This window comes from Oncorhynchus masou, chromosome 31 (assembly GCF_036934945.1).
Source record: "Oncorhynchus masou masou isolate Uvic2021 chromosome 31, UVic_Omas_1.1, whole genome shotgun sequence".
NCBI lineage: Eukaryota > Metazoa > Chordata > Actinopteri > Salmoniformes > Salmonidae > Oncorhynchus > Oncorhynchus masou.
In genome coordinates this window covers 55,127,783-55,155,021 of record NC_088242.1, presented here as the reverse complement: position 1 = coordinate 55,155,021, position 27,239 = coordinate 55,127,783, and the positions used below count along the sequence as shown (strand labels likewise).

The following is a 27,239-nucleotide window of genomic DNA, read 5'->3' as shown; positions in this document are numbered from 1 at the left end:
ACTCTGAGATGATGTCGCAGCAGCTGGAACCCTCTCGCCAGAAACGTGGCGTCACTGAAACATACTCTCGGCTGCAACTAAAACAGTGTACAGTAATTTAATATTTTGTATTTGTGAGATTATTTTGATGTGATATGAAAGTATAGGACTTTATGTTTCTATAACCGTATCGCAATTGAGAATCGATTCACGTTTAGATGGAGTATTTGGCTGTTTTGGTCCTTGGACCTTAAGGCTAACAGTAAACTCCATCTTGGGCTAGATTAAGGCTTATCAACATGGTCATGAAAGGAGACACTGCAAAATACACAGTGCATAGGAACATTTACTGAAATAATGCCTATCAGCATTGCAAAGTAGCCTACTGCACCAAATACCTGTTGGATATTGACTCACTGTACATAATATTATGAAATGCTCAGTCTTCTGACTGTACTGCTCTTCTCCTGAAACTACGTATCCCATTATTCTTTTGAAACGCATGCGCACATGGGAACAGGAAGACAATTGTTTGTTAGCAACAGTCGCTGAGGAGTAAAGTGTTTATGTGAAACGGTAACAAATGTGTAGGAAATGAATAGTTAATGGTAAACATTATGCATGCATGCTTTACTATTGGATAGACACTTTTAAACTGGACGATAGCTAACTTGTTAGCTTGCTTATCCACTCTAAAACTAACGTTAGCTAGTTCATTGAGACTTGGCTTCAGACGAGCAGCTTGTTTTTGTACGTACGTAGCCTATTTTAACCTAGCTAGCCTTTGTGAGCTATTTTAACCTAGAAAGAAACATTTAGCTAAGCTAGTAGAACAGTAATAATATGTACGCCTATTCTAGACATTGATAGCAACTAGTTAGTACTGTTAGTTGCATGGTTTTCATCCGACCTTCCTAGCTAAAACAAGCCACAGGAGGCTGTCTTGTTAGTCTTTCATTGATGGATAGCTGTGATGTCTCAACCTTTTGTTTCCAGATTGAACCATGTCAACGTTTGCTGACGAGACTGCAGCAGATGTGCCCGTTAAAGACATCACCCTAAACCTCACTAAGGTTGGAGTGGGATTATCAGGTTATTAATGCCATTACTTGACTTTAGTTTACTTTACTCTACCCTATGGACCTTAACAATTGGGTCTAAACTGGTGGTAACTTACTGGCTCTGTTTGCAGAGATGCTGGTAGCCCAGAATGCCCGGGCGAGGCAGGCGATCTTGCGGGTGAGCAGGGAGGAGCTGGAGGACAGGTTCCTACGGCTCCATGAGGAAAACCTGCTCCTCAAACAACACACACACAAACAGGAGGACAAAATCAAGAGGTGGGAACTGCACCTGGATGTATGCACACACATGCAACACACGCACACACATTTAGCTAAGGTTTCAACCTCAATGCATACCCCTACAGTATCAAACCTTAGAGTTCAACAACTCTTCATGTGGATTTCTGACCCTTGCCTCTGCTCCCATTCTATTGAACTTCAAACTTCTCTTGGCTTTTCACAGGATGGCCACCAAGCTGGTGCGCTTGGTGAAGGACCGTCGGCGTGTGGAACAAGTGGCTGCAGGTGGGGTGCGACCAGGGAGCCGGGACGTGGAGCTGGAGGAGATGATGGAAGAGCTGCAGGAGAAGGTGGACCACTTTGGAAATAAGTGGATGCGTCCGAAATTGCACCATTATTCCCTATATAGTGCACTAGTTTTTACAAGGGCTCTGGTCAAAAGTAGTGTAGGGAATAGGGTACCATTTGGGACATAACCAGTGTTTTCATGAATGTTTTTGTGTGTTATCCTCTAGGATTTCAAATGCGCATCTTGTCGATGTACGTTTTGTTTATTTGCAACCCAAAATTGAGTGTAATTCAATTGTAGGTCCAGGAGCTGCAGATGCAGAATGAGGGCCTGAAGCAGCGCCTGTTGGCCGCCAAACAGCAGCTACAGACGCAGAGCAAACGGCCCACCCCCTATGGCCATGTCCAATCAAGAGTCAATACAGGCCTGCGGAGGCTGAGGGAGGACACGTTCAGCCTGGCTCAGCTACCCCCTGCTGCCCCCAGAGGTGACCTTTGACATTTTACTTTTATACTCTGACACTGAATCCCAAAAGAACTCCTAGTCTTTACTCCCTAGGCATAGATTGGATAGGAAAGCAATATGGCTTTAGCCTCATGTTTGAATTTTGGTGGGAGTTTTCTGTTAGCCTTAACTTTTGTGTCTGTTTGTGTCTCCCAGGCCCTAGAAGTGTGGAGGTGGAGATGAGTGGCAGGGCCCCTCAGGGTCTGCTGCCCAGATACGGACACAGTTTGCTGGACGACGCCAGAGCTGAGATCCGCAACCTGTATGTAATGTTTTTATCAGCTAGCTAGACTGTGAGGGACTGTACTTTTTGCACCATATTAGCAACATCCCCTCCATGATTGCAATGCTCTCTCTCTTATTCTCTTTCTCTCTCTATCCTCCCTCTCTATCTGTCTTTTCCCTCTCTTCACTCAGTCTTTTTCTGTTTCTCCAGTTTTCTATCTCCCCATCTCTATCTCTCTCTCTCCCCTTCCCTCTCGTTTGTCTTTTTTAAAATTCATTTTATTCATATATTTGAATACAACTATTTAAGTGATAATGCACAAGAAGCCGGTGTTTGGAGGATATATTGGCACAGGTGCTGTTAGGGTCGAAACGAAGTCTAGAGCCGGCAAACCATACCAATATATCCTAAAAACTGGTTTCGAGGGCATTTTCACTTTTACATATTGAAATAATTATTGACATTTTTGTAAAAAATGTTATTTTGATGAATTTATTAATGCTATTTCATCCTTCCACAAGATATAGTCCCAACACAAATCTAGGGTTGATACCCAAGCCGGCTGGTTGTTCGTTCTATCGGTCCGGTTGCGAGACAGTCGTTCAGTCTTCTTGATCTGTATCTATTGACGCGACCCAGTCGTTCGTTATAAATGTTCCATTGCCATACTGGCTGGCAACATTCTCATCCCTTGCTTGCTAGCTAGCCAACTACTGCTAACTTAGTCATATCAAAAAATGCAGCCCAAATAACAACAATAGCTGCATTTGCATTTGTTTAAGCTGTTTTCTAGTGACCTTTATTTGGATGCATCCATAACAATGAGCTAATGAGGCATGATTTCACCTGGCATTGAACAACAGTGTCCTGACATTTTCTGAGGAGCTAGCCAACAACACAGCTAACACAATCACTTCAAACTGAAGGTGGAAAGACTGCAAACTAGCTGCACTTCATTTCGTTGGAGCTTTTTTCAATTTACATTTCTTTGAATATATCCATAAAAATTATGCCAGCTGATTCACGAGTTCGACTGGCTGAGAAACACTGCCTGTCGGTCTCGTCCCGACTCCCGACACGTTCATTACTATGGGACACACGGAGGTCAAATTTGAATATTGAAACAATGTTGCAAATGACATGAGAGACAGACAGCAAGGTTTATAGAAATCTCCACTGTTGAAAACTAGATGCTTTTTATAGTGGAGATCAAGTTTATAAATTGTTTGGCTGAGTTAATGAGACATTGGATTGCGCAGTCAGATGGAACAAAGTAAATAGGCATTTTAACATCATATGTTTAGCCGGTGGTAACTTGTGGAATAGACACAGGCTGGAATGTGGTTTTAACCAATCAGCATTCAGGAATAGACCCACCCGTTGTATAAATTATAATAGAGCCCCACAGTGGTGTCATAAAACCTAGTGGTCAAACAGGACAATGGTTCTTATTTATTTGAAGTGTTTCTAAGTGTTTCTAAAATCCCCTATGGGAAAAATCTATGGTGGAAAAATGATTGGAACCATTTCTCTGTTTGACCACTAGGTTTTATGGGTATTTTGACTCATGCTGTGGATCGCCTACAATTTTACACCGAATTTCTTCATTTTTGGCTCTTACATCCTTCTGGCCACTTTTTATATTCTGCTGTGTTTTGTATTATTTACCCATAATGCTCATTGAATTGACTTTCCAAATGACCATTAAATAAAGCTCTGATTGATTAGTTCTACCATGATTCATTGTGTTGGCCAAAAAAACATAGCAAAAAAACAAAAACATCAATACTGCTATTTTACTTTTCAAAATCCATACAGTCTAATTATTGCATCATCATTTATCCCATGATGACGTCACTCCGCCCCCCCGGCCCATCTAAAAGTCATTCATAGTCTTATCTATCAATCACAAAGCCCAGAAGAAGCAGAGTAGCCACCCTGTCCGCAGGCAACACCGCACCAGGGTGTCCTGGCGTCGAAGGAGAGGAGGCCGCAAGTGATAGACAGGCTAGGTAACCTACCTGACTGAACCTCCCGTTTCTCCCTCCCGACAGACCCCTGGTAGTGTAGAAATGTTAGTCTGCTTAAGTTAAAGAGGGCTTTCAACTACACTGAACTAAAATATAAAGGCAACATGTAAAGTGTTGGTCCCATGTTTATGTGCTGAAATAAAAGATTCCAGACATTTTCCATATGCACAAAAAGCTTATTTCTCTCATTTTGTGCACAAATTTGTTTACTTTCCTGTTAGTGAGCATTTCTCCTTTGCCAAGATAATACATCTACCTGACAGGTGTGGCATATCAATAAGCTGATTAAACAGCATGAGCATTACACTGGTGCACCTGGTACTGGGGACAATAAAAGGACACTCAATGTGCAGTTTTGTCACACAACACAATACCACAGATGTCTCAAGTGTTGTGGGAGCATGCAATTGGCATGATGAATACAGGAATGTCCAGCAGAGCTGTTGTCAAATAATTTGATGTTAATTTCTCTACCATAAGGCACCTCTATTGTCGTCTTAAAGAATTTGTCAGTACGTCCAACCGGCCTCACAACCGCAGACCATGTGTAACCACACCAGCCTAGGACCTCCACATCTGGATTTTTCACCTGCCGGATGGTCTGAGACAAGCCACGTGGACAGTTGATGAATCTGTGGGTTTGCACAACCAAAGAATTTCTGCACAAGCTGCCAGAAACCGTCTCAAGGAAGCTCATCCGTTTGCTCGTCGTCCTCACTAGGGTCTTGACCTGACTGCAGTGAAGTAAATGCTGTCCCACTTCATGTGACTAACAGAAATTGAGAAGTTGAGTTTGCCTGCAATGACAACAAGCTCAGTCCGATGATGCTGTGACACACTGCCCCAGACCATGATGGACCCTCCACCTCCAAATCGAATACTGCTCCAGAGTTCAAGCCTCGGTAAACGCTCATTCTTTCGACGATAAACGCGGATCCTACCAGCCCTGGTGAGACAAAACCACGACTTGTCAGTGAAGAGCACTTTTTGCCAGTCCTGTCTGTCCCAGCGATGGTGGGTTTGTGCCCATAGGCGACATTGTTGCCGGTGATGTCAGGAGAGGACCTGCCGTACAATAGCCCTCAGTCCAGCCTCTCTCAGCCTATTGTGGACTGTCTGAGCACTGATGGAGGGATTGTGCGTTCCTGGTGTAACTCGGGCAGTTGTTGCCATCCTGTACCAGTCCCGCAGTTGTGATGTTCAGATGTATCGATCCTGTGCAGGTGTTACACACAGTCTGCCACTGCGAGAACAATCGGCTGTCCGTCCTGTCTCCCTGTAGCGCTGTCTTAGGCGTCTCACAGTAATGACATTGCAATTTATTGCCCTGGCCACATCTGCAGTCCTCATGCCTCCTTGCAGCAGGTCTAAGACACGTTCACGCAGATGAGCAGGGACCCTGGGCATCTTTCTTTTGGTGTTTTTCAGAGTCAGTAGAAAGGCCTCTTTATGTCCTAAGTTTTCATAACTGTGACCTTAATTGCCTATCGTCTGTAAGCTGTTATTGTGGTAATAACTGTTCCACTGGTCCATGTTCATTGAACAAGCATGGGAAACCGTGTTTAAACCCTTTACAATGAAGATCTGTGAAGTTATTTGGATTTTTATGAATTATCTTTGAAAGACTAGGTCCTGAGTTTAGAATATTATATACACACTGCTCAAAAAAATAAAGGGAACACTAAAATAACACATCCTAGATCTGAATGAATGAAATATTCTTATTAAATACTTTTTTCTTTACATAGTTGAATGTGCTGACACAAAATCACACAAATTATCAATGGAAATCAAATTTATCAACCCATGGAGGTCTGGATTTGGAGTCACTCAAAATTAAAGTGCGAAAACCACACTACAGGCTGATCCAACTTTGATGTATTGTCCTTAAAACAAGTGAAATGAGGCTCAGTAGTGTGTGTGGCCTCCATGTGCCTGTATGACCTCCCTACAACGCCTGGACATGCTCCTGATGAGGTGGCGGATGGTCTCCTGACGGATCTCCTCCCAGACCTTGACTAAAGCATCCGCCAACTCCTGGACAGTCTGTGGTGCAACGTGGCGTTGGTTGATGGAGCGAGACATGATGTCCCAGATGTGCTCAATTGGATTCAGGTCTGGGGAACGGGCGGGCCAGTCCATAGCATCAATGCCTTCCTCTTCCAGGAACTGCTGACACACTTCAGCCACATGAGGTCTAGCAATGTCTTGCATTAGGAGGAACCCAGGGCCAACCGCACCAGCATATGGTCTCACAAGGCGTCTGAAGATCTCATCTCGGTACCTAATGGCAGTCAGGCTACCTCTGGCGAGCACATGGAGGGCTTTGCGGCCCCCCCAAAGAAATGCCACCCCACACCATGACTGACCCACTCCCAAACCGGTCATGCTGGAGGATGTTGCAGGCAGCAGAACGTTCTCCACAGCGTCTCCAGACTCTGTCACGTCTGTCACGTGCTCAATGTGAACCTGCTTTCATCTGTTAAGAGCACAGGGCGCCAGTGGCAAATTTGCCAATCTTGGTGTTCTCTGGCAAATGCCAAACGTCCTGCACGGTTTTGGGCTGTAAGCACAACCCCCACCTGTGGACGTCGGGCCCTCATACCACCCTCGTGGAGTCTGTTTCTGACCATTTGAGCAGACACATGCACATTTGTGGCCTGCTGGAGGTCATTTTGCAGGGCTCTGGCAGTGCTCCTCCTGCTCCTCCTTGCACAAAGGCGGAGGTAGCGGTCCTGCTGCTGGGTTGTTGCCCTCCTACGGCCTCCTCCACGTCTCCTGATGTACTGGCCTGTCTCCTGGTCGCGCCTCCATGCTCTGGACACTACGCTGACAGACACAGCAAACCTTCTTGCCACAGCTCGCATTGATGTGCCATCCTGGATGAGCTGCACTACCTGAGCCACTTGTGTGGGTTGTAGACTCCGTCTCATGCTACCACTAGAGTGAAAGCACCGCCAGCATTCAAAAGTGACCAAAACATCAGCCAGGGTGCATAGGAACTGAGAAGTGGTCTGTGGTCACCACCTGCAGAACCACTCCTTTATTGGGGGTGTCTTGCTAATTGCCTATAATTTCCACCTGTTGTCTATTCCATTTGCACAACAGGATGTGAAATTGAGGGTCAATCAGTGTTGCTTCCTAAGTGGACAGTTTGATTTCACAGAAGTGTGATTGACTTGGAGTTACATTGTGTTGTTTAAGTGTTCCCTTTATTTTTTTGAGCAGTGTATATATTTTTTAAATCATGCACACACTTTCCACTGGGATGTTGGGATGTTTTGTGTATGAAAATATGTATACTATATATATTGAAAAGGAAATGCAGAAACATCACATTTAAAACCCAAATATCACATTTTACCTAAGTGTTTCGACCCTTCACTCAGTACTTTGTTGAAGCACCTTTGGCAGCGATTACAGCCTTAAGTGTTCTTGGGTATGACGCAACAAGATTGACACCTATATTTGGGGAGTTTCTCCCATTATTCTCTGCAGATCCTCTCAAGCTCTGTCAGGTTGGATGGAAAGTGTTGCTGCACAGCTAATGCCAGGTTTCTCCAGAGATGTTTGATTGGGTTCAAGTCCGGGCTCTGGCTGGGCAACTCAAGGACATGTCCCGAATCCACTTCTGCATTGTCTTGGCTGTGTGCTTAGGGTCATTGTCCTGTTGGAAGGTGAATCTTTGCCCCCAGTCTGAGGTCCCTGAGCGCTCTGGAGCAGGATTTCATCAAGGATCTCTCGGTACTTTGCTCCGTTCATCTTTCCCTCGATCCTGACAAGTCTCCCAGTCCCTGCTGCTGAAAAACATCCCCACAGCATGATGCTTCCACCACCATGCTTCAACGTAGGGATGGTGCAAAGTTTCCTCCAGACATGAAGCTTGTCATTCACGCCAAAGAGTTCAATCTTGGTTTCATCAGACCGGAGAATCGTGTTTCTCATGGTCTGAGAGTCCTTTAAGTACTGTTTGGCAAACTCCAAGCGGGCTATCGTGCCTTTTTCTAAGGAGTGGTTTCCATCTGGCCACTCTACCATAAAGGCCTGATTGGTGGAGTTCAGCAGAGATGGTTGTCCTTTTGGAATGTTCTCCCATCTCCACAGAGGAACTCTGGAGCTCTGTCAGAGTGACTATTGGGTTCTTGGTCACCTCCCTGACCAAGGCCTCCCCCTCCGATTGCTCAGTCTAAGAAGAGTCTTGGTGGTTCCAAACTTCTTCCATTGAACAATGATGGAGGCAACTGTGTTCTTGGGGACCTTCAATGCTGAATAAATGTTTTGGTACCCTTCCCCAGATCTGTGCTTCGACACAATCGTGTCTCTGAGCTCTACGGACAATTCTCTCGACCTCATGGCTTGGTTTTTGCCCTGACATGCACTGTTAACTGTGGAACCTTATATAGACAGGCGTGCCTTTCCAAATTATTTCAGATCAATTTAATTGACCACAGGGGGATGTTTTTATTTATTTTTAATATATTTTCAAACATTTATAAAAAATAATTGTATTTTTGTCATATATTGTGTAGATTGAGATTTTAGAATAAGGCTGTAAAGTAACAAAAATTGGGGGAAATGAACGGGTCTGAATACTTTAAGCTGGAAAATATGCACTGTAAGCTGGAAAATATGGAGAGTTGTACTTAGTAATGTGTTGTATTGGATTTGTCCTAAACATAGCAATTTGTATTCAGGACAAAAAGTTTATTGCTTTGCCACATTTTTTGCAGTATTGATTTTGTGCCTGTTGCATTTTTTGAAATATTTTTATTCTGTACAGGCTTCCTTCTTTTCTCTCAATTAAGTACGTATTGTGGAGTACCTACTGTGTTGTTGATCCATTCTCAGTTTTCTCCTATAACAGCCATTCAACTCTAACTATTTTAAAGTCACCATTGGCCTCATCGTCAAATCCCAGAGTGGTTTCCTTCCTCTCCGACAACTGAGTTAGGAAGGACGGCTGTATCTTTGTAGTGATTGGGTGTATTGATATACCATCCAAAGTGTCATTTAATAACTTCACCATGTTAAAGGGATATTCAAGACTGCTTTTTTATTTTTACCCATCTACCAGTAGGTGCCCTTCTTTGCGAGCCATTGGAAAAGTTCCCTGGTCTCTGTGGTTTAATTCGTGTTTGAAATTCACTGCTCGACTGAGGGACCTTACAATTATGTGTGTGTTACAGAGAAATCATTTGAAACACTATTGCACACAGAGTGAATCCATGCAACTTATTATGTGACTTGTTAAGCACATTTTTGCTCCTGAACTTATTTAGGCTTGCCATAACAGTGTTTGATTACTGATTAACTCAAGACATTTCAGCTTTTTATTTTTAACTAATTTGGAAAAAATATTTTCACTTTGACATTATCGGGTATGCCAGTGACAAACAAATCTACATTTCATCCATTTTAAATTCAGGCTTTATCACAACAAAATGCGGAAACAGTAAAGGTGTGTGAATATTTTCTGTGGCACTGTGTATATAGATAGGTTGTGTGTGTGTGTATAAACACTCAGTGGCAAGTTTATTAGGTACACCCATCTAGTACCGGGTCGAACCTCCCGTTGCTTCCAGAACAGCCTGAATTCTTTGGGACATGGACACTTTGCTCAGTTGGTATCACGGGACCTAACGTGTGCCAGGAGATGCTGTTCTCTCCACCACCGTTGTACTGCTCCGTCATTTGCCTGCTTGTGATCTGCCTGTTAGTTTGCATGATTCTTGCCATTCTCCTTTGACCTCTCATCAACGAGCTGTTTTTGCCCACAGGACTGCCGCTGATTGGAATTTTTGTTGTTGTTGTTTGTCTTACCATTCTCGGTAAACCCTAGACACTGTCGTGCGTGAAAAGCCCAGGAGGCAGGTAATTGACAAAATAAAGGAAACACCAACAAGGTGTCTTAATAGGGCGTTGGACCACCACGAACCAGAACCGCGTCAATGCACCTTGGCATAGAATCTACAAGTGTCTGGAACTCTATTGGAGGAATGCGACACCATTTATCCATGAGAAATGTCATAATTTGGTGTTTTGTTATTGGTGGTGGAAAACGCTGTCTCAGACGCGGCTCCAACATCTCCCATAGGTGTTCAATTGGGTTGAGATCTGGTCACTTAGACGGCCATGGCATATCGTTTTCATCAAACCATTCAGTGACTACTTGTGGCCTGTGGATATGGTCATTGTCATCCTTTGGGTTCATAGCCTTGGTAGCCAAAATAATGGCCTGCCCAGCAATTTTATACATAACCCTGAGAATGGTGGGATGTTAATTTCTTAAATTACTCAGGAACCACACCTGTGTGGAAGCACCTGCTGTCAATATAGCTCGTCATACCTTGTATACCTTATTTATTCAATTGGTTCCATTATTTTGGCAGTTACCTGTAAAATGTATATTTTTTACTGTTATTGTTGTCATTCTCACTTTGCTTTAGCAACAGTAGCCTTGTCATTCATTCTAATAAAACTAATCTGAATCTTTGTCTGTCAGTGAGAATGTGATTGAGACTCAACGGTCTCACATAGAGGAGATGGACAAAGCTGCAGAGCTGCTGAGGGACCAGCTGAGGAGGAAGGAGAGAAAATTTGAGGAGTCGCTCCTCCACCTGCGAGAGCAGCAGACCACTGGGCAGAGGTAACACACCATGCAGAAGTAGCTACTCTGCATCCTAACAACACACTCCTCAATCAACCACATTGAGCACATACGTTTCAACTTTTGATTGATTTTGTTTTTGGTGGAGATTCACATCAACAATAAGTGGTAGTGTTCACGTACCTCTATATCTCCAGTTGTTTTATCCAGCAACGACACACACACACACACACACACACACACACACACACACACACACACACACACACTATATGGGAATAGTGATCAAAACCATGCCTCTGTGTTGTGGTGTCTCCAGATCTACTATCAAGGACAACGTGGAGATGATCAGGTTGCAGAAGCAGCTTGTTGAGAAGGGCAACGCGTTCACTGTGCTCGAGGGCCGATTCCTACAACTCCAAGAGGTAAAATACAACTGCATGTTCCAGGAGACACTAGTTCATTAGCAATACTCTAGCAATGTCCAGTGTGGATTATTTGGGAAATGCATGTGGCATTAGTACTGCACCAGATTGAGGATTTAAGAAAAATATTTGAGCTGATTAGAAATAAATGTGATTTAGACTATTTTTTTGGTCTCCACCGCACATTCTAATCTTTAGTCGACATGGAAACTTCAAATATCTTGTTCTTTCAGTCACATACTATTCAAACCCAGTCACCATGGAAATGACCACAGTGTTGTGATTGCAGAGTCAGAGGACCCTGAAGGTCAGTCATGAAGCTGTGATGGCCAAGGTGGATGAGTTAATGGGCCAGCTGAAAGACGAGCGACTGAGGAGTCTGGCCCTGGAGAGCCAACTACAGGCCAACTCATTCTCACAGAGAAGGACAGAGGAGGTAACCTTCCGATACATTTGGGGCTGGTTTCCCAGACCCAGATTAAGCCAAGTCCTCAACTAAAAAAAAGCACTTTCAATGGAGATTCTCCACTGAGCATGCTTTATAGTCCTGGACTACACTTAATCTGTCTGGGAAAATGGCCCTTATGGTTTAGTCATTTAGCAGGCACTCTTATCGAGAAACATCTCATGAATCTCATGAAACAATCTCATAACATTGTAGGGACACCCTTGGCTAAACTCTTGGCTAATAAACTATCCTCTTTTTTTAATGAAACACAGTTGCAGGAGCAAATCTTTGACCTGGAGAAGGAGAGAGTGTTGCTGAAGGAGAACTGTGATAAACTGGTGAACAGGTGAGGGGTTGGACACCACGTTTGTACGTTGCTTTGCGTGTTGAAATCCTACATGGAAAAACTCTTCTCTGTATGATCATTTTGTGGATGACATATGGCTTTGTGTTCCCAGTGCTTTCGATGTAAGCCAGGATCAGACATTTAGGATGCGGGAGCAGCAGCTGAAACTACAGATAGCCCAGCTGGAGTTGGCACTGAAGTCGGACCTGACGGACAAAAACGAGATTCTGGACAAGATCAAGGTTGAAAGAGGTAACTGTCGACCAGAACGTTTTGTGTACATTCAGAGACGTTTTTACATTGAAATGTTTTAATGTTGTTACTATTTTAGATATGAACGAAAAATTGAGCCAAGAAAAGGAAGACATTCAGCTTCGGTTCCTGGAACAAAAGCAGCAGTTAGATGAAATAAGGGATCGAATAAAGTTTTACACCAAGGTACAGGAGCCGGTTCTCACTCCATATAAAAATGAATGTGTTTTTTAATGTGTACAACATGGTTATAGATGTGCGTTCATGTTTTTTCTCTTCCAGGAGAGTGAGGTGGCAGAACTCAGTGAGGCACTGATGCTAATCAAGGTAATTGGTCATTTTACCTCAAATCAAATGTATTTAGAAAGCCATTTTTACATCAGTAGATGTCAAAGTACTTATACAGAAACACAGCCTAAAACCCCAAACAACAAGCAATGCAGATGGTAGTAGGTGGCTAGGAAAATCTCCCTATAAAGGAAGAAACCTAGAGGGGAACCAGGCTCTGAGGTGTGGCCAGTCCTCTTCTGGCTGTGCCGGGTGGCGATTAGAGTACATGGCCAGATCATGCTCTTAAGGCAGGGCTGCCCAACCCTCTTCCTGGAGATCTGTAATGTAGGTTTTCAGTCCAACGCTAATTTATCTGATTCAGCTAGTTAAGGTCTTGTTGAGCAGCTAATTAGTAGAATCAGGTGTGTTAAATTAGGGTTGGACTGAAAACACACACTGAAAACCCTAGGTCTCCAGGAAGAGGGTTGGGCAGCCCCAACTGTAAGGTCCACTTTGACCATATGCAGCATCACCATATGTTACTACTCCCATCCACAAGGGGGCACCGTGCATTACAGTTTGCACTGAAATGAACGCCTTTCCTGTTTGTCACTAGTTGCCACAAAGTAAAAATTGGCTATATTGTACAAATGTATGAAAACAAAAAATTGCTCATTTGGTTTTAATTTAAGGTTAGTAGTGTGGTTAATGTTAGGGATCGGGTTAGGTTTATAATCATTGTAAATTGTAGAAATAGGTGGGGTTTAGACAAAATGATGACTTTGTTGCTGTGGTAACTAGTGACAACCATTCTTCCCTCCCTCAGGTGCGTAAGTCCCAGAGGAGTGGTGAGTTGGGCTTCCTGGAGCAGGTGGAGGAGGAGGTGCGTAGTGACACGGAGCACTCCGTGAGGGAGCTGCAGGCCACGCACGCTGAGACCATCCAGGAGCTGGAGAAGACCAGAAACATGCTCATAGTCCAGCACAAGATCAACAAGGACTACCAGGTACGTGGTTATACACAGCATGAATCACTTGGACTACGGTTCGGAAAATAACTAGATATTCCATAACATTTGCAACAAGGACAATTGAATGGTGTCTTACATTACACATACTTTTAGAAATGGTCTTTATTCGTAGTATTTCACTTGATACGGTGACATACTTAAAAAAAAAAAAAAGTGACACCGTATTCTTGTGTCTCAGGCGGAAGTTGAAGCGGTGACGCGTAAAATGGATGACTCCAAACTGCAGTACGAGCTAAAGTTGGAACGCCTTGCCCAGCTGCTGGACATGAGGGCTGCCAAGATCAAGAAACTAGAGGGTGTGTATTTATTCTGTCACGATTATTGTGTGTTGTGGTGATTTTATTGTTATGTCTAGTTTTGTGGTGTTTGGTCGTGTCTGGTTTTGTCTTTATTGTCATTTTAACTGATTTTCTTGTTGTACTGTACTCTCTCCGTTCACCCCGCAGCCCAACTGAAAGACATTGCCTACGGCACCAAGTCACACGTTTTCAAACCCGAGGTCACCGACGACGACGTAGCCGACGAGTTCGACGAGACCGTACACCTAGAGCGTGGAGAGAACCTTCTGGAAATCCACATCGGCATGGCGACCCTCTCCCCAGTCGCCCTGGAGACACTGAGCGACCGCGAGCCCTCCACCTTCTGCACCTACGCCTTCTACGATTTCGAGCTGCAGGCTACACCCGTAGTCAGGGGAGCCCGGCCGGCGTACGGCTTCACGTCGCAGTACGTGGTGAGGGTGGACGATCTATTCCTGCAGTACCTCCACACAGGTTCGGTGACGCTGGAGCTGCAGCTGGCCCGGGGCATGGACTTTACGACTGTGGCTGTGGGGCAGCTCAGGCTGTCGCAGCTCCTAGAGAACGACAGCAAAGCCCATGGGATCGTACAGCTGGTTGGTGAGTGGAGGGGTTTTAATATGGACTTCTTTCTACCAGGGTATGCAACACAGATTCTCAGGTATCTACTGTATATCCAGTACCTACAGTAACTCTGCTCTCTCTTCTCTGTTCCTCAGGTGTGGCTGGCGAGGTGCAGTCATTTGGCTCTGTGGAGTACTGGGTGAGGCTGCGGGTGCCCATGGAGCAGGCCATTCGGCTCTACAAGGAGAGAGTGAAAGCCCTGGGCTACCTCAGCTCTGCTTTCAATGCGGAACAGCAGGTAGCTAGTGGATAATGTAACCAAACTAATCTTTCTTGGACAGACTACGTAAAAGAATTGTACCATACATGCACTACATGGTCAAAAGTATGTGGACACCCCTTCAAATGACTAGACTAGGCTATTTCAGCCACACCTGTTGCTGACAGGTGTATAAAATCGAGCACACCGCCATGCAATCTCCATAGACAAATATTGGCAGTAGAATGGCCTTACTGAAGAGCTCAGTGACCGTCATAGGATAACTCCTTTCCAACAAGTCAGTTCGTCAAATTTCTACCCTGCTAGAGCTGCCCTGGTCAACTGTGAAGTGGAAACGACTAGGCGCTATATCGGCTCAGCCGCAAAGTGGTAGGCCACACAAACTCACAGAACAGGACCACCGAGGGCTGAAGCGCTTAAAAATCGTCTGTACTCGGTTGCAACACTCACTCCCGAGTTCCAAACTGCCTCTGGAAGTAACGTCAGCACAAGACCTGTTCGTCGGTATAGCTTCATGAAATGGGTTTCCATGGCCGAGCAGCCGTACACAAGCCTAAGATCACCATGTGCAATGCCAAGCGTTGGCTGGAGTGGTGTAAAGCTCGCCGCCATTGGACTCTTGAGCAGTGGAAACGGACTAATCTAGGTTTGGCGGATGCCAGGAGACCCCTACCTGTACCAATGCATTGTAGCAACTGTAAAGTTTGGAGGAATAATGGTCTGAGGTTGTTTTTCATGGTTCTGGGCTAGGCCCCTTAGTTCCAGTGAAGGGAAATCTTTGCTACGGCATAGAACAACATTCTAGATGATCCTGTGCTTTCCTGTTTCAGCATGACAATGCCCCTGTGGACAAAGAAAAGTCTATACAGAAATGGTTTGTCAAGATTGGTGTAGAAGAACTTGACTGGCCTGCACAGAGCCTTGACCTCAACCCCATCGAGCCAGGCCTAATCGCTCAACATCAGTGCCCGACCTCACTAATGCTCTTGTGGCTGAATGGAATTAAGTCCTAGAAGCAATGTTCCAACATCTAGTGGAAAGCCTTTGCGGAAGAGTGAAGGCTGTTATAACAGGAAAAGGAGGACCAACTTAATATTAATGCCCATGATTTTAGAATAAGATGTTCGACGAGTAGGTGTCTACATACTTTTGCATCGCATAACGAGCAGCAGTATTTCTGGTGCTTGAACCCAGAACTTAATCTGACCAAATTCGATGAGATTTTAGTTCCGGGTAAACAAGATTCATAACCATACCACAACACAGAACTAGAAAAATGTAATGTCTACCCTATTTTGGTGCTTCAGTGTTGGTGCTTCAATTTCACAAAACTTTAGTTAAAATACTTATTTAATATTTGGCCCATAAATCCTCACTAACCCTACTCTGTTTTTCTATAATCCCTCAGGTGTCAACCTCAACCCTAACCCCCCATTCAGTGTCAGCCGACAGAGGCATGAACTTGAATGAGCTCAACGTCACCGTCCGATGCTGCAGCAACCTGACCTCCCTCCATGCCCACCCACCCAGCCCCTATGTGGTCTACCAGTTCTATGACTTCCCTGACCACGACACCTGCATCGTGAGCGACTGCAGCGAGCCTCAGTTTGAGGACAACATGTCCTTCCCAGTGGCCATGGAGGCAGAGCTGGACAGCTACCTGAAGGCAGGGGCTCTGCTGCTCTACGTGTTCGATGACCACGATACCCAGTGCGAGATGTACCTGGGCAAGGCCAGGGTGCCCCTCCTGTCTCTGGCCCACGACAAGGCCATCACTGGTTAGTTTGGTAGTTAGTCAGGGTGGTTAGTTAGAGCAACTACACTGGTAATTATTGACTTTGAGTGTGTTTGTATGGGTTTAGGTTTGGTAAGTACTTTTATCTATCTTCAAACTGCGTACATTACTTCCATGTTTTGCCTGTTTTATTGAATCTTAATCTCACAAACGACTATTTTTGTTTGAGTGGGACCAGTTGGGCCGTTCCAACCATCGACATCCCCCCTGTGTGTCCACATCTCAGGTACATTTGAGCTGACTGACCCGTCCGGCCTCCCCAGTGGCCATATTGATGTGACGCTGAAGTGGAAGTTCACCTACCTGCCTCCTCCTGGCTCTACCATGACAGTTGAACAGGCCAAGTTTGTACCCAAAGAGAGACCAGTGAAGCTAACAACACGAAAGGTAGAGGAGAAGAAGGTGGAAGTGGAGGAAAAGAGGAAAGAGGAGGAGGAGGGGAAGAAAGAGGAGTTGAGGATGGTGGTGAAGGAAGAGAAAAGGACCAAAGCTCTTCTTCCTCTTCCTACTACTTCAACTGCATCCGAGGTAAGTACAGGTACTATGAGGGTAATGTTAGTTTGGTCTGGGATGGTTTGATGGATTTTGAGGTGGCTTCCAGTACAGAAATAGTATTTACTACAATGTACCGTTTGAAAGGCAATTTGATGGGAAAGGATTGCAGTATGTTTTAGTTACCTTTTTGATTTGTCATGAAATTGTGTTTGATTCTTGTCTCCCAAGATGCCGTTACCAAAACCAAGACTACGGACCTTGGTGAAAGAAAAAACGGCAAGCAAAAAAGTCTCATTCGTAGATGTCACAGCACCCGGAAATCAAGAAGCTGAAAATGTTTCATGTCCCTCTATTTTGCCTGGAACAGAGAAAAGGGAAGTCTCAAAGTTACCGCCCCTAACAAAGGTACTTTATGTCTCTCGTCTCGGAGTTATATGTTATATTAAACACATACCTATTTCTGGGGTTTGGTGACTGGGGTTATTTTGCTTCATGTTATAGTTGAAATTTTAGCTTGTGTGTGTGTATATACAGTTGAAGTCGGAAGTTTACATATTCCTTGAGCCAAATACATTTAAACTCAGTCTTTCACAATTCCTGACATTTAATCCTTGTAAAGAAGTCCCTGTTTTAGGTCAGTTAGGATCACCACTTTATTTTAAGGATGTGAAATGTCAGAATAATAGTAGAGAGAATGATTTATTTCAGTTTTTATCACATTCTCAGTGGGTCAGAAGTTTACATACACTCAATTAGTATTTGGTAGCATTGCCTTTAAATTGTTTAACCTGGGTCAAATGTTTCGGGTAGCATTCCACAAGCTTCCCACAATAAGTTGGGTGAATTTTGGCCCATTCCCCCTGGCAGAGCTGGTGTAACTGAGTCAGGTTTGTAGGCCTCCTTGCTCGCACATGCTTTTTCAGTACTGCCCACACATTTTCTATAGGATTGAGGTCAGGGCTTTGTGGCCACTTCAATACCTTGACTTTGTTGCCCTAAAGCCATTTTGCCACAACTTTGGAGCTATGCTTGGGGTCATTGTCCATTTGGAAGACCCATTTGCGACCAAGCTTTAACTGATGTCTTGAAATGTTGCGTCACTATATCCACATAATTTTCCTGCCTCATGATGCCATCTATTTTGTGAAGTGCACCAGTCCCTCCTTCATTTAAGCACCCCCACAATATCATGCTGCCACCCCCATGCTTCATGGATGGGATGGTGTTTTTCGGCTTGCAAGCATCCCCCTTTTTCCTCCAAACATAGCAATGGTCAAACAATTCTATTTTTGATTCATCAGACCAGAGGACATCTCTCCAAAAAGTACGATCTTTGTCCCCATGTGCAGTTGCAAACGGTAGTCTGGCTTTTTATGGCGGTTTTGGCGCATTGGCTTCTTCCTTGCTGAGCGGCCTTTCAGATTGTCGATATAGGACTGGTTTTACTGTGGATATAGATCCTTTTGTACCAGTTTCCTCCAGCATCTTCACAAGGTCCTTTGCTGTTGTTCTGTGATTCATTTGCACTTTTCGCATTAAAGTACGTTCATCTCTAGGAGACAGAACGCATCTCCTTCCTGAGAGGTATGACGGCTGCGTGGTCCCATGGTGTTTATACTTATACTAATTTTCTGGAATTTTCTAAGCTGTTTAAAGGCACAGTCAACATAGTGTATGTAACCTTCTGACCCACTGAAATTGTGATACAGTGAATTAAAAGTGAAATAATCTGTCTGTAAACAATTGTTGAAAAAAATACTTGTGTCATGCGCAAAGTAGATGTCCTAACCAAATTGCCAAATCTGTAGTTTGTTTACAATACATTTGAGGAGTGGTTGGAAAATGAGTTTTAATGACTCCAACCTAAGGGTATGTAAACTTCTGACTTCAACTTTACACTGGATCTGTAATGAGGCAATTACTGTCTACTGTGAGATTAGGCAAGGGATACATGCATAAGAACGGTGATGTGCTCCACAGGTGGTCACAGGGTCAGCGGTAGCACCAGAGCCTCCTCAGAGCACCACAGAGGAAGAGGATGATGAGGAAGAGTCTCACTTCTCTGAGGGACAGGTGATCGTAGCCAGCTCTCAGTCTACCTCAGACGAATCAGACATTTCCGAGGAGATTCTCGAACAGATGGAAGGTTAGCACCTCACTGATATCAACAACAACACTAGCGGAAACATGTAACAAAAATAACAACCAGTTTCCTTGGTCCAACGATAATGCTAATCATTTGTATCGAGGTCCTATCGGAATTGGGAAGGATATGTTTGTTTTCCCTGCTCTCCCTGTCTTGTGGTTTGGAGTGCAGCTGCTACACTCTGTTTAGATTTGCAACCAATTTTTCTACTTCTTGCGTCAATCTTAATCATATTCCAGCAAGTCCTAATTTACAAACAAAACCCAAACCTGTACTGTAACTCTCTTAAGTATGACTTTAGTGTACAGTACCTACTTTTTAGTCTGAGTTCAGATAGGGTCAGGGCTGCAGGGCTCTTCAGCCTTAATAGCCAAATGTATATTCACATTTTAGTCATTCAGCAGACGCTCTTATCCAGTGCATGCATTTTTGTCCTGGTCCCCCATGGGAATCGAACCCGCAACCCTGCCGTTGCAAGTGCCGTGCTCTACCAACTGAGCCCCACGGGACCAAATCCCCTATGGATCCTTAGGAAACAAATACTTACTATTGTATTCTCATTCAAGTGCAAACAGTCCATGTTATTGTTTGCTGACGTGTTTCTTCACCAGAAAACTCATAAATATTTGAGTTCTGCTGCCAATAGTCTTCAGGCTGGGGATAGCTGAGCCCATCAATGTTAATGCTGACCTTGAGTAGTATGCGAGAGAGTCCCCCTGCCCCCTTTCAATGTTCAGCAGTGGTACATATTACTCAGCCTGCATCAATAAAACTTGCCGTCAACATGTCAATGCCAATAAGAATAGGTGATGTCATGTCAACTGTTATCACTCTCCCCAGTTTCTTTCAAAACACGTATGCAGTGTACACACATACACGCTCACAGCAACACTTATGAATCCCCTCCTTCTCTATTGCTCAGTACAACCCCCCCTCCCCCCATCCACCCTTGCTTCCTTCTGCAACACATCAAGCCTGAAGTGCTCTTCTTGGTTATGACTGAATATTTTTTCTCCCCCCCCCCCCCCAGACATGGAGGCGGCCCCAGTGGCGGAGGACGAGGAACAGAGTGAATCTATCCTCTCAGACAGTGATGACTGCATTGTTCCTGGCCAGTCCTCCATGGGACGGAAGGTGGGTGAAGCAGGGATAGAGGATAGAACCCAGCCTGTTTGCCTTGTACTCTGAGTCCATAGAGGATAGGAGTACAGTACAGTTGGATAGAAAGTACTGTATCAAGGTTATTGGGCTTGTTGTGTTTATATCATGGGAATATAACAGCAGCATCCAAGTAAAAGTTTTTACCCAACAAGTCTAGTTTGCTTTAAGTTATTTGTATTGTTTATGTTGCTAACCATTGTTTGGACAAACCTCTAGTGCTGTAAGTATATTTACTGTGCCAAGGTTCTCTACTGATCATCTTTAACCAGTTTGTCAGATGGGATTATTGATTCTTTATTGGAAGCACAAAACACAAGCATTCATTCATCATTAATGGTGTTGATTTGAACTGTACGGACATGATATCCAGTTCAATATTAGCTGCATTATTATTGTTGATGGATAGGAAAAAAAGATTTCTCACTGATCATCTATCTGGAAGGAGGTGGAGCGATTGTTCTGCAAGTGAGTTACTTGCACATTCCTCTCACATCTGCTAAGGATGTTATTTTAAAGTAAATGTACAATTTACTTCACTATTTTAGATGACTCATTATTTTAGTAGTTTATATTTCAGTACAATTATGTCGGACCCCTTCCAAACATATTAGGAGGTATAAGAAATCATCTCCAGTATATGATAATCTTGAAATCTTCAGTCATTACTGCCCTGGTAGGTTAAGATTCTACTGTGTGTTCTTATAGACCCATCAGCCTAGTAAATGGGATCCACAGCATGAATCTTAGCCAATAGACTTTCAAAAATCCCACCGCGGCTAAAGCCAAAATGATGACCCACCCTTTATTATTCCAGTGGCGTTAGGTTACCGAGTCTTATTACATTACAGCGTCCTGTTTGTCTCTGCAGCCTTCGGAGCGCGTGCGTGTGGAGATCGTGTCTCTGAGCCTGAGGCCTGAGTCGCGGGCAGCAGCAGACTGTTGTGTGGTCAGGTTGTTTGTAGAGTACTCCCTGTTGGACATGCCCTCTGAAGAGACGCCACTGTCCCTGCCCAAACCCTCGCCGGGTAAGACCAGCCACTACAACTACAGCAATGGTAAGGGAATACCAGAGAGTGCCTACACACACACTCACAAATGCTGAACACACACACACACACCGCAGGAGGTTGGTTAACCTTAATTGGGGAGGACGGATTTGTGGTAATGAGTGGAGCGGAATGGGTGGATTGGTATTGAAAGCCATGTGTTTGATGCCGTTCCAGACATTATTATGAATCACTGTCAGGAGAAACAAGGCATGGCTTACTGGAAACCATGTGTTTGATGCCGTTCCATTAGCTCCGTTCCAGACATTATTAAGAGTCGTCATAATGGTGGAAAATAAGTATTTGGTCACCTACAAACAAGCAAGATTTCTGGCTCTCACAGACATCTTTAAGAGGCTCCGCTGTCCTCCACTTGTTATCAGTATAAAAGACACCTGTCCACAACCTCAAACAGTCACACTCCAAACTCCACTATGGCCAAGACCAAAGAGCTGTCAAAGGACACCAGAAACAAAATTGTAGACCTGCACAAGGCTGGGAAGACTGAATCTGCAATAGGTAAGCAGCTTGGTTTGAAGAAATCAACTGTGGGAGCAATTATTAGGAAATGGAAGACATACAAGACCACTAATAATCTCCCTCGATCTGGGGCTCCACGCAAGATCTCACCCGTGGGATCAAAATTATCACAAGAACGGTGAGCAAAAATCCCAGAACCACACGGGGGGACCTAGTGAATGACCTGCAGAGAGCTGGGACCAAAGTAACAAAGCCCACCATCAGTAACACACTACGCCGCCAGGGACTCAAGTCCTGCAGTGCCAGACGTGTCCCCATGCTTAAGCCAGTACATGTCCAGGCCCGTCTGAAGTTTGCTAGAGAGCATTTGGATGATCCAGAAGAAGATTGGGAGAATGTCATATGGTCAGATGAAACCAAAATATAACTTTTTGGTAAAAACTCAACTCGTCGTGTTTGGAGGACAAAGAATGCTGAGTTGCATCCAAAGAACACCATACCTACTGTGAAGCATGGGGGTGGAAACATCATGCTTTGGGGTTGTTTTTCTGTAAAGGGACCAGGGCGACTGATCCGTGTAAAGGAAAGAATGAATGGGGCCATGTATCGTGAGATTTTGAGTGAAAACCTCCTTCCATCAGCAAGGGCATTGAAGATGAAACGTGGCTGGGTCTTTCAGCATGACAATGATCCCAAACACACCGCCCGGGCAACGAAGGAGTGGCTTCGTAAGAAGCATTTCAAGGTCCTGGAGTGGCCTAGCCAGTCTCCAGATCTCAACCCCATAGAAAATCTTTGGAGGGAGTTGAAAGTCCGTGTTGCCCAGAAACAGCCCCAAAACATCACTGCTCTAAAGGAGATCTGCCTGGAGGAATGGGCCAAAATACCAGCAACAGTGTGTGAAAACCTTGTGAAGACTTACAGAAAACATTTGACCTCTGTCATTGCCAAACAAAGGATATATAACAAACTATTGAGATAAACTTTTGTTATTGACCAAATACTTATTTTCCACCATAATTTGCAAATAAATTAATTAAAAATCCTACAATGTGATTTTCTGGATTTTTTTCTCTCATTTTGTCTGTCATGGTTAAAGTGTACCTATGATGAAAATTACAGGCCTCTGTCATCTTTTTAAGTGGGAGAACTTGCACAATTGGTGGCTGACTAAATACTTTTTTGCCCCACTGTACATACACACACACACACACACACACACAAATACTCAGTCACTCTTACTGAGCCCTTGCCAGTGTAGGATTTCAGCTACAGATTAAGTAGCTAAAGAGAAACTGACAGGCTTGATGGAGCAACTCTGACATGTTTCCTCCATTGAGTCTGTATGTGTGTGTGCTTGGAGTGTCAGATGTGATTCAGTAAGCCATGCCTTGTTTCTCCTGACAGTGATTCATGTGGACATAGAGAACAACAAGTCCAGACGGGAGATTCTAAGGGGGGTGCTCGAGGGACGCAACCCCCAAATGGAAAGGTAAGAAAAAGGTTGTTAAGAGTGTGTGTCGTTTGTCCATTGCATGCGCATGCATGCTGGTAGTAAAAAAGGAGGCGTAGCTGAGATTTCCCTTTAACATTATGCAACATTACTGTCAGCTAGAAAATAGCCTAAATGAATAGACCAGATAGTGATGAGTTATGTGCTTCTCTATGGTGTCGCTGGTCATGGAAGGCAAGAAGATGAGGACAGGACTGTTCTAGACGGAACGGTTCTAGAAATGACAGTCTGTAGCTCTAGAAATGTACACACCGTTCCAGAGATTACATATTAACCTTGCCTGATCACTAACCTGCTGTGATTGATCCCGTCTGACCTCTGGTGTGTTGTGATTGGCCAGTATCAGGTTCACGGTGGTGAGCGAGCCACCGGAGGAGGAGGAGCAGGAGAAAGAGTGTGAAGATGTAGGCGTAGCCTTCTTCAGGATCCCTGACATCCTGGAGCAACAGCAAGACCTGATTGAGACCAGCCTGAACAGTGAGTATTGTGTAGGAAACTGTGTCTTTATGTCAACTTGTGCAACAGGAAGTAAAATATTTGTGTTTTTCTCACCCCCAACCCCCTCTTTTTATGTGTGCATCTCTCTCTATCACTCTTTCGCTCCTTCTATTTGACTTTTACTTCCTCTCCCTCTCCACTCCCCTCCTTTGTCTCTCTTTCTGAGTGTGTAGTTGTGGATGTGCAGGACAGCAGTGTGGTGGTGGGCAGTCTGTGTGTGTCTGTAGAGGGACTGGAGGCACTACAGTCTATCATGGAGGACGCAGACCATGACTACACACCCCTCTCCTCACTGGAACAAAAGGCAGAGGGTTAACTCGCAACGGACATTTTACTAGTGTGAACGACTTGGGTGTTTAGCTTTGCACACCACAAGACTGCGTCAGCTCATTGAGCTACAGCCTAGGCATTAGCTAGCACAAGTCTTCTGGTCTCAGACAAGGTTACTCATCACATAAAAATGCTTCACCAAATCACAGCTGTGACACTAGAAATCAGTGGAGGCTGGTGGGCGGCGCTATAGGAGGACGGGCTCATTGTAATAGATGGGATGGAACGGAGTCAAACTTGTGGTTTCCATATATTTGATTTAATTCAATTCCAGCATCTACAGTGAGCCTGTCCTCCTATAGCTCCTCCCACCAGCCGACTGCTAGAAATACATTTTACTGCTGCTTACACAAGCATCCATCACTTCACTTATTTCTTCCGGGAGCAACAAGAAGTAAAACTTGGAATGTGTAATGGCTAAATGTGGTCTATGGAGACACTTTTCTATGTTCTAATACTGTTATGTATGCAAATGAGTCATTTGCAAATTATACAGTATTTAGGTATTGTATTTTATTTAAATATATTTTTTATAGTTGAAAGGGATTATTTTATGAGGCAGTATGGCACTCCATGCCAGTGGCGTGATGTGTGAAATTGTGTTGGTAAAAAACGGTGTATTTATATGGCCTTGTGACATTGGCTCTGGTTATAATTGGATAATTAGCACGAACCAGGAGTAATGTACGGACTGTGAAAACGTGTACCTCAAAAATATATTTTATATCTGAAATGAGGGTGTTCAGTAGAGTTATAGAATGTCCAAAGCATTGAGCAATATCTTATTTTTTACCTGTGTTAGAATAATAAAGAGTTTAGTTTCTAAATTACCTTATTTTGTTGTATTGATTCCTAACCTTCATTTGTTTAGTTTTAAAGATTGCCAGAACAACAACTATTTGCAAACATCCTTTTGGCATGTGAAGTATTTGGCAGGATTTAATATTGCAGGGTTCACTGGATCTGATAACATTTGCTCAATTTCCTGTGACATATTAAATATCTGCCCCCAGAGGTCAAGGCAATTGAGTGACCACTAATTTGTGTGTTATGAAGCCCTTTGAAAAGAGGATCATAGTCCTATAAGAAAAATCCTAACATCCTGCTCAACGCTTGTCGTTGTAAGCAAATTAAGTGTTGATTACACCATAGAAGAATTGTATCCAAAACCTGAAAAAGTATTTTGTGGTTATCAAAGGGATGTTGATTTACACTACAGTACCATCTAGTGTTCATTTGATGCATCTCATCTAAGACTATATTTTAAAAAGTAATATTTACATTTACATTTTAAGTCATTTAGCAATATGCATACACTGTGTAGAAAATGCAGTCAGTGACTGTCCTTTCCCATGCCACAGATTGCATAGGTATCTAATCTAGGGGGCAATGCTGTGTGCAGTGGCATGTTTTTCAACAAGGAGTTGCCAAAGAAATAAGATGCCATTTTTTTAACAATGTAGGTTAAATTGGAGGCAATGCTGTGCAACAAAAGAAACCCATATCTCTACAAGAGGATTCATTGTTTTTAAAGTTTTTTGTTACATCTACAATTCCAATCTGCCTAGCTGCATGTTGTTACAACATAGTTGTTAAAATGTGTTGACTGGCACGTGGTGGTAGTTGCTACAAATGAACACCAATCTGGTTTATTGGGCAGAAGAATTGGGAAAGTTATCGGATTTATATTTTACGCAGTGATGACCCGTCATTCAGGGCAGCTGGGGCAGTTTGCAAACAACGGGGAAAAATAAATCATAGTTATAAAGCCGCATACAAACATGGTCTAATTTTTGCTTTCTTGAGTAAGGCAGCAATTCCAGTGGGTCAGAAGTTTACATACACTAAGCTGACTGTGCCTTTAAACAGCTTGGAAAATTCCAGAAAATGTCAGAAATTATGTCAGAAGCTTCTGATAGGCTAATTGACATCATTTGAGTCAATTGGAGGTGTACCTGTGGATGTATTTCAAGGCCTACCTTCAAACTCAGTGCCTCTTTGCTTGACATAATGGATAAATCAAAAGAAATCAGACAAGACCTCAGAAAAGAGTCTGGTTCAGCCTTGGGAGCAATTTCCAAACACCTGAAGGTACCACGTTAATCTGTACAAACAATAGTACGCAAGTATAAACACCATGGGACCATGCAGCCGTCATACCGTTTAGGAAGGACATGCGTTCTGTCTCCTAGAGATGAACGTACTTTGGTGCGAAAAGTGCAAATCAATTCCAAAACGACAGCAAAGGACCATGTGAAGATATTGGAGAAAACCGGTACAAAAGTATCTATATCCACAGTAAAACGAGTCCTATATCGACATAACCTGAAAGGCCGCTCAGCAAGGAATAAGCCACTGCTCCAAAACCACCATAAAAAGTCAGACTACCGTTTGCAACTGCACATGGGGACAAAGATCATACTTTTTGAAGAAATGCCCTCTTGTCTGATGAAAAAAATAGAACTGTTTGGCCATATTGTCCATCGTTATGTTTGAAGGAAAAAGGGGGAGGCTTGCAAGCTGAAGAACACCATCCCAACTGTGAAGCACGGGGGTGGCAGCATCATGTTGTGGGGGTGCTTTGCTGCAGGTGCACTTCACAAAATAGATGGCTTTTGAGGCAGGAAAATGATGTGGATATATTGAAGCAACATCTCAAGACATCAGTCAGGAAGTTAAAACCTGGTTGCAAATGAGTCTTCCAAATGAACAACGACCACAAGCATACTTCCAAAGTTGTGGCAAAATGCCTTAAGGGCAACAATGTCAAGGTATTGGAGTGGCCATCACAAAGCCCTGACCTCAGTCCCATAAAAGGTTTCTAGGCAGAACTGAAAAAGCGTGTGCGAGCACGGAGGCCTACAAACCTGACTCAGTTACACCAGCTCTGTCAGGAGGAATGGGGCCAAAATTAACCCAAATTAT

At 43.8% G+C, this 27,239-nt stretch overlaps 1 protein-coding gene across 3 annotated transcripts; it reads left to right on the top strand.

Annotated features, from left to right (window-relative positions):
* Nucleotides 1-25,144, top strand: rpgrip1l (RPGRIP1 like). Of its 3 annotated transcripts, none has more exons than XM_064951355.1 (26): nucleotides 1-87; nucleotides 976-1,071; nucleotides 1,172-1,316; nucleotides 1,504-1,630; nucleotides 1,870-2,056; nucleotides 2,230-2,335; nucleotides 10,832-10,975; nucleotides 11,256-11,361; nucleotides 11,651-11,797; nucleotides 12,082-12,155; nucleotides 12,268-12,407; nucleotides 12,487-12,593; nucleotides 12,690-12,734; nucleotides 13,504-13,683; nucleotides 13,886-14,003; nucleotides 14,154-14,606; nucleotides 14,726-14,868; nucleotides 16,259-16,628; nucleotides 16,872-17,173; nucleotides 17,369-17,545; nucleotides 19,121-19,286; nucleotides 20,317-20,420; nucleotides 21,316-21,502; nucleotides 23,381-23,465; nucleotides 23,827-23,963; nucleotides 24,158-25,144. In XM_064951355.1, the coding sequence occupies exons 2-26, from the start codon at nucleotides 984-986 to the stop codon at nucleotides 24,298-24,300; spliced, it is 3,981 nt and encodes a 1,326-aa protein (XP_064807427.1). In that variant the 5' UTR covers nucleotides 1-87; nucleotides 976-983; the 3' UTR covers nucleotides 24,301-25,144. The 3 variants fall into 3 exon arrangements, with proteins under 3 accessions (XP_064807427.1, XP_064807425.1, XP_064807426.1); XM_064951353.1 differs by lacking the exon at nucleotides 1-87 and adding an exon at nucleotides 486-555; XM_064951354.1 differs by lacking the exon at nucleotides 1-87 and adding an exon at nucleotides 514-587.
* Nucleotides 25,145-27,239: the final 2,095 nt, after the last annotated feature.

Coding starts and splice junctions, on each gene's coding strand:
- rpgrip1l (XM_064951355.1), top strand. CDS start 984: ATGTCAACGTTTGCTGACGAGACTGCAGCAGATGTGCCCGTTAAAGAC. Junction 14,607..14,725: donor TGGGATCGTACAGCTGGTTG/GTGAGTGGAGGG, acceptor TCTGTTCCTCAG/GTGTGGCTGGCGAGGTGCAG. Junction 20,421..21,315: donor AGTCCTCCATGGGACGGAAG/GTGGGTGAAGCA, acceptor TTGTCTCTGCAG/CCTTCGGAGCGCGTGCGTGT.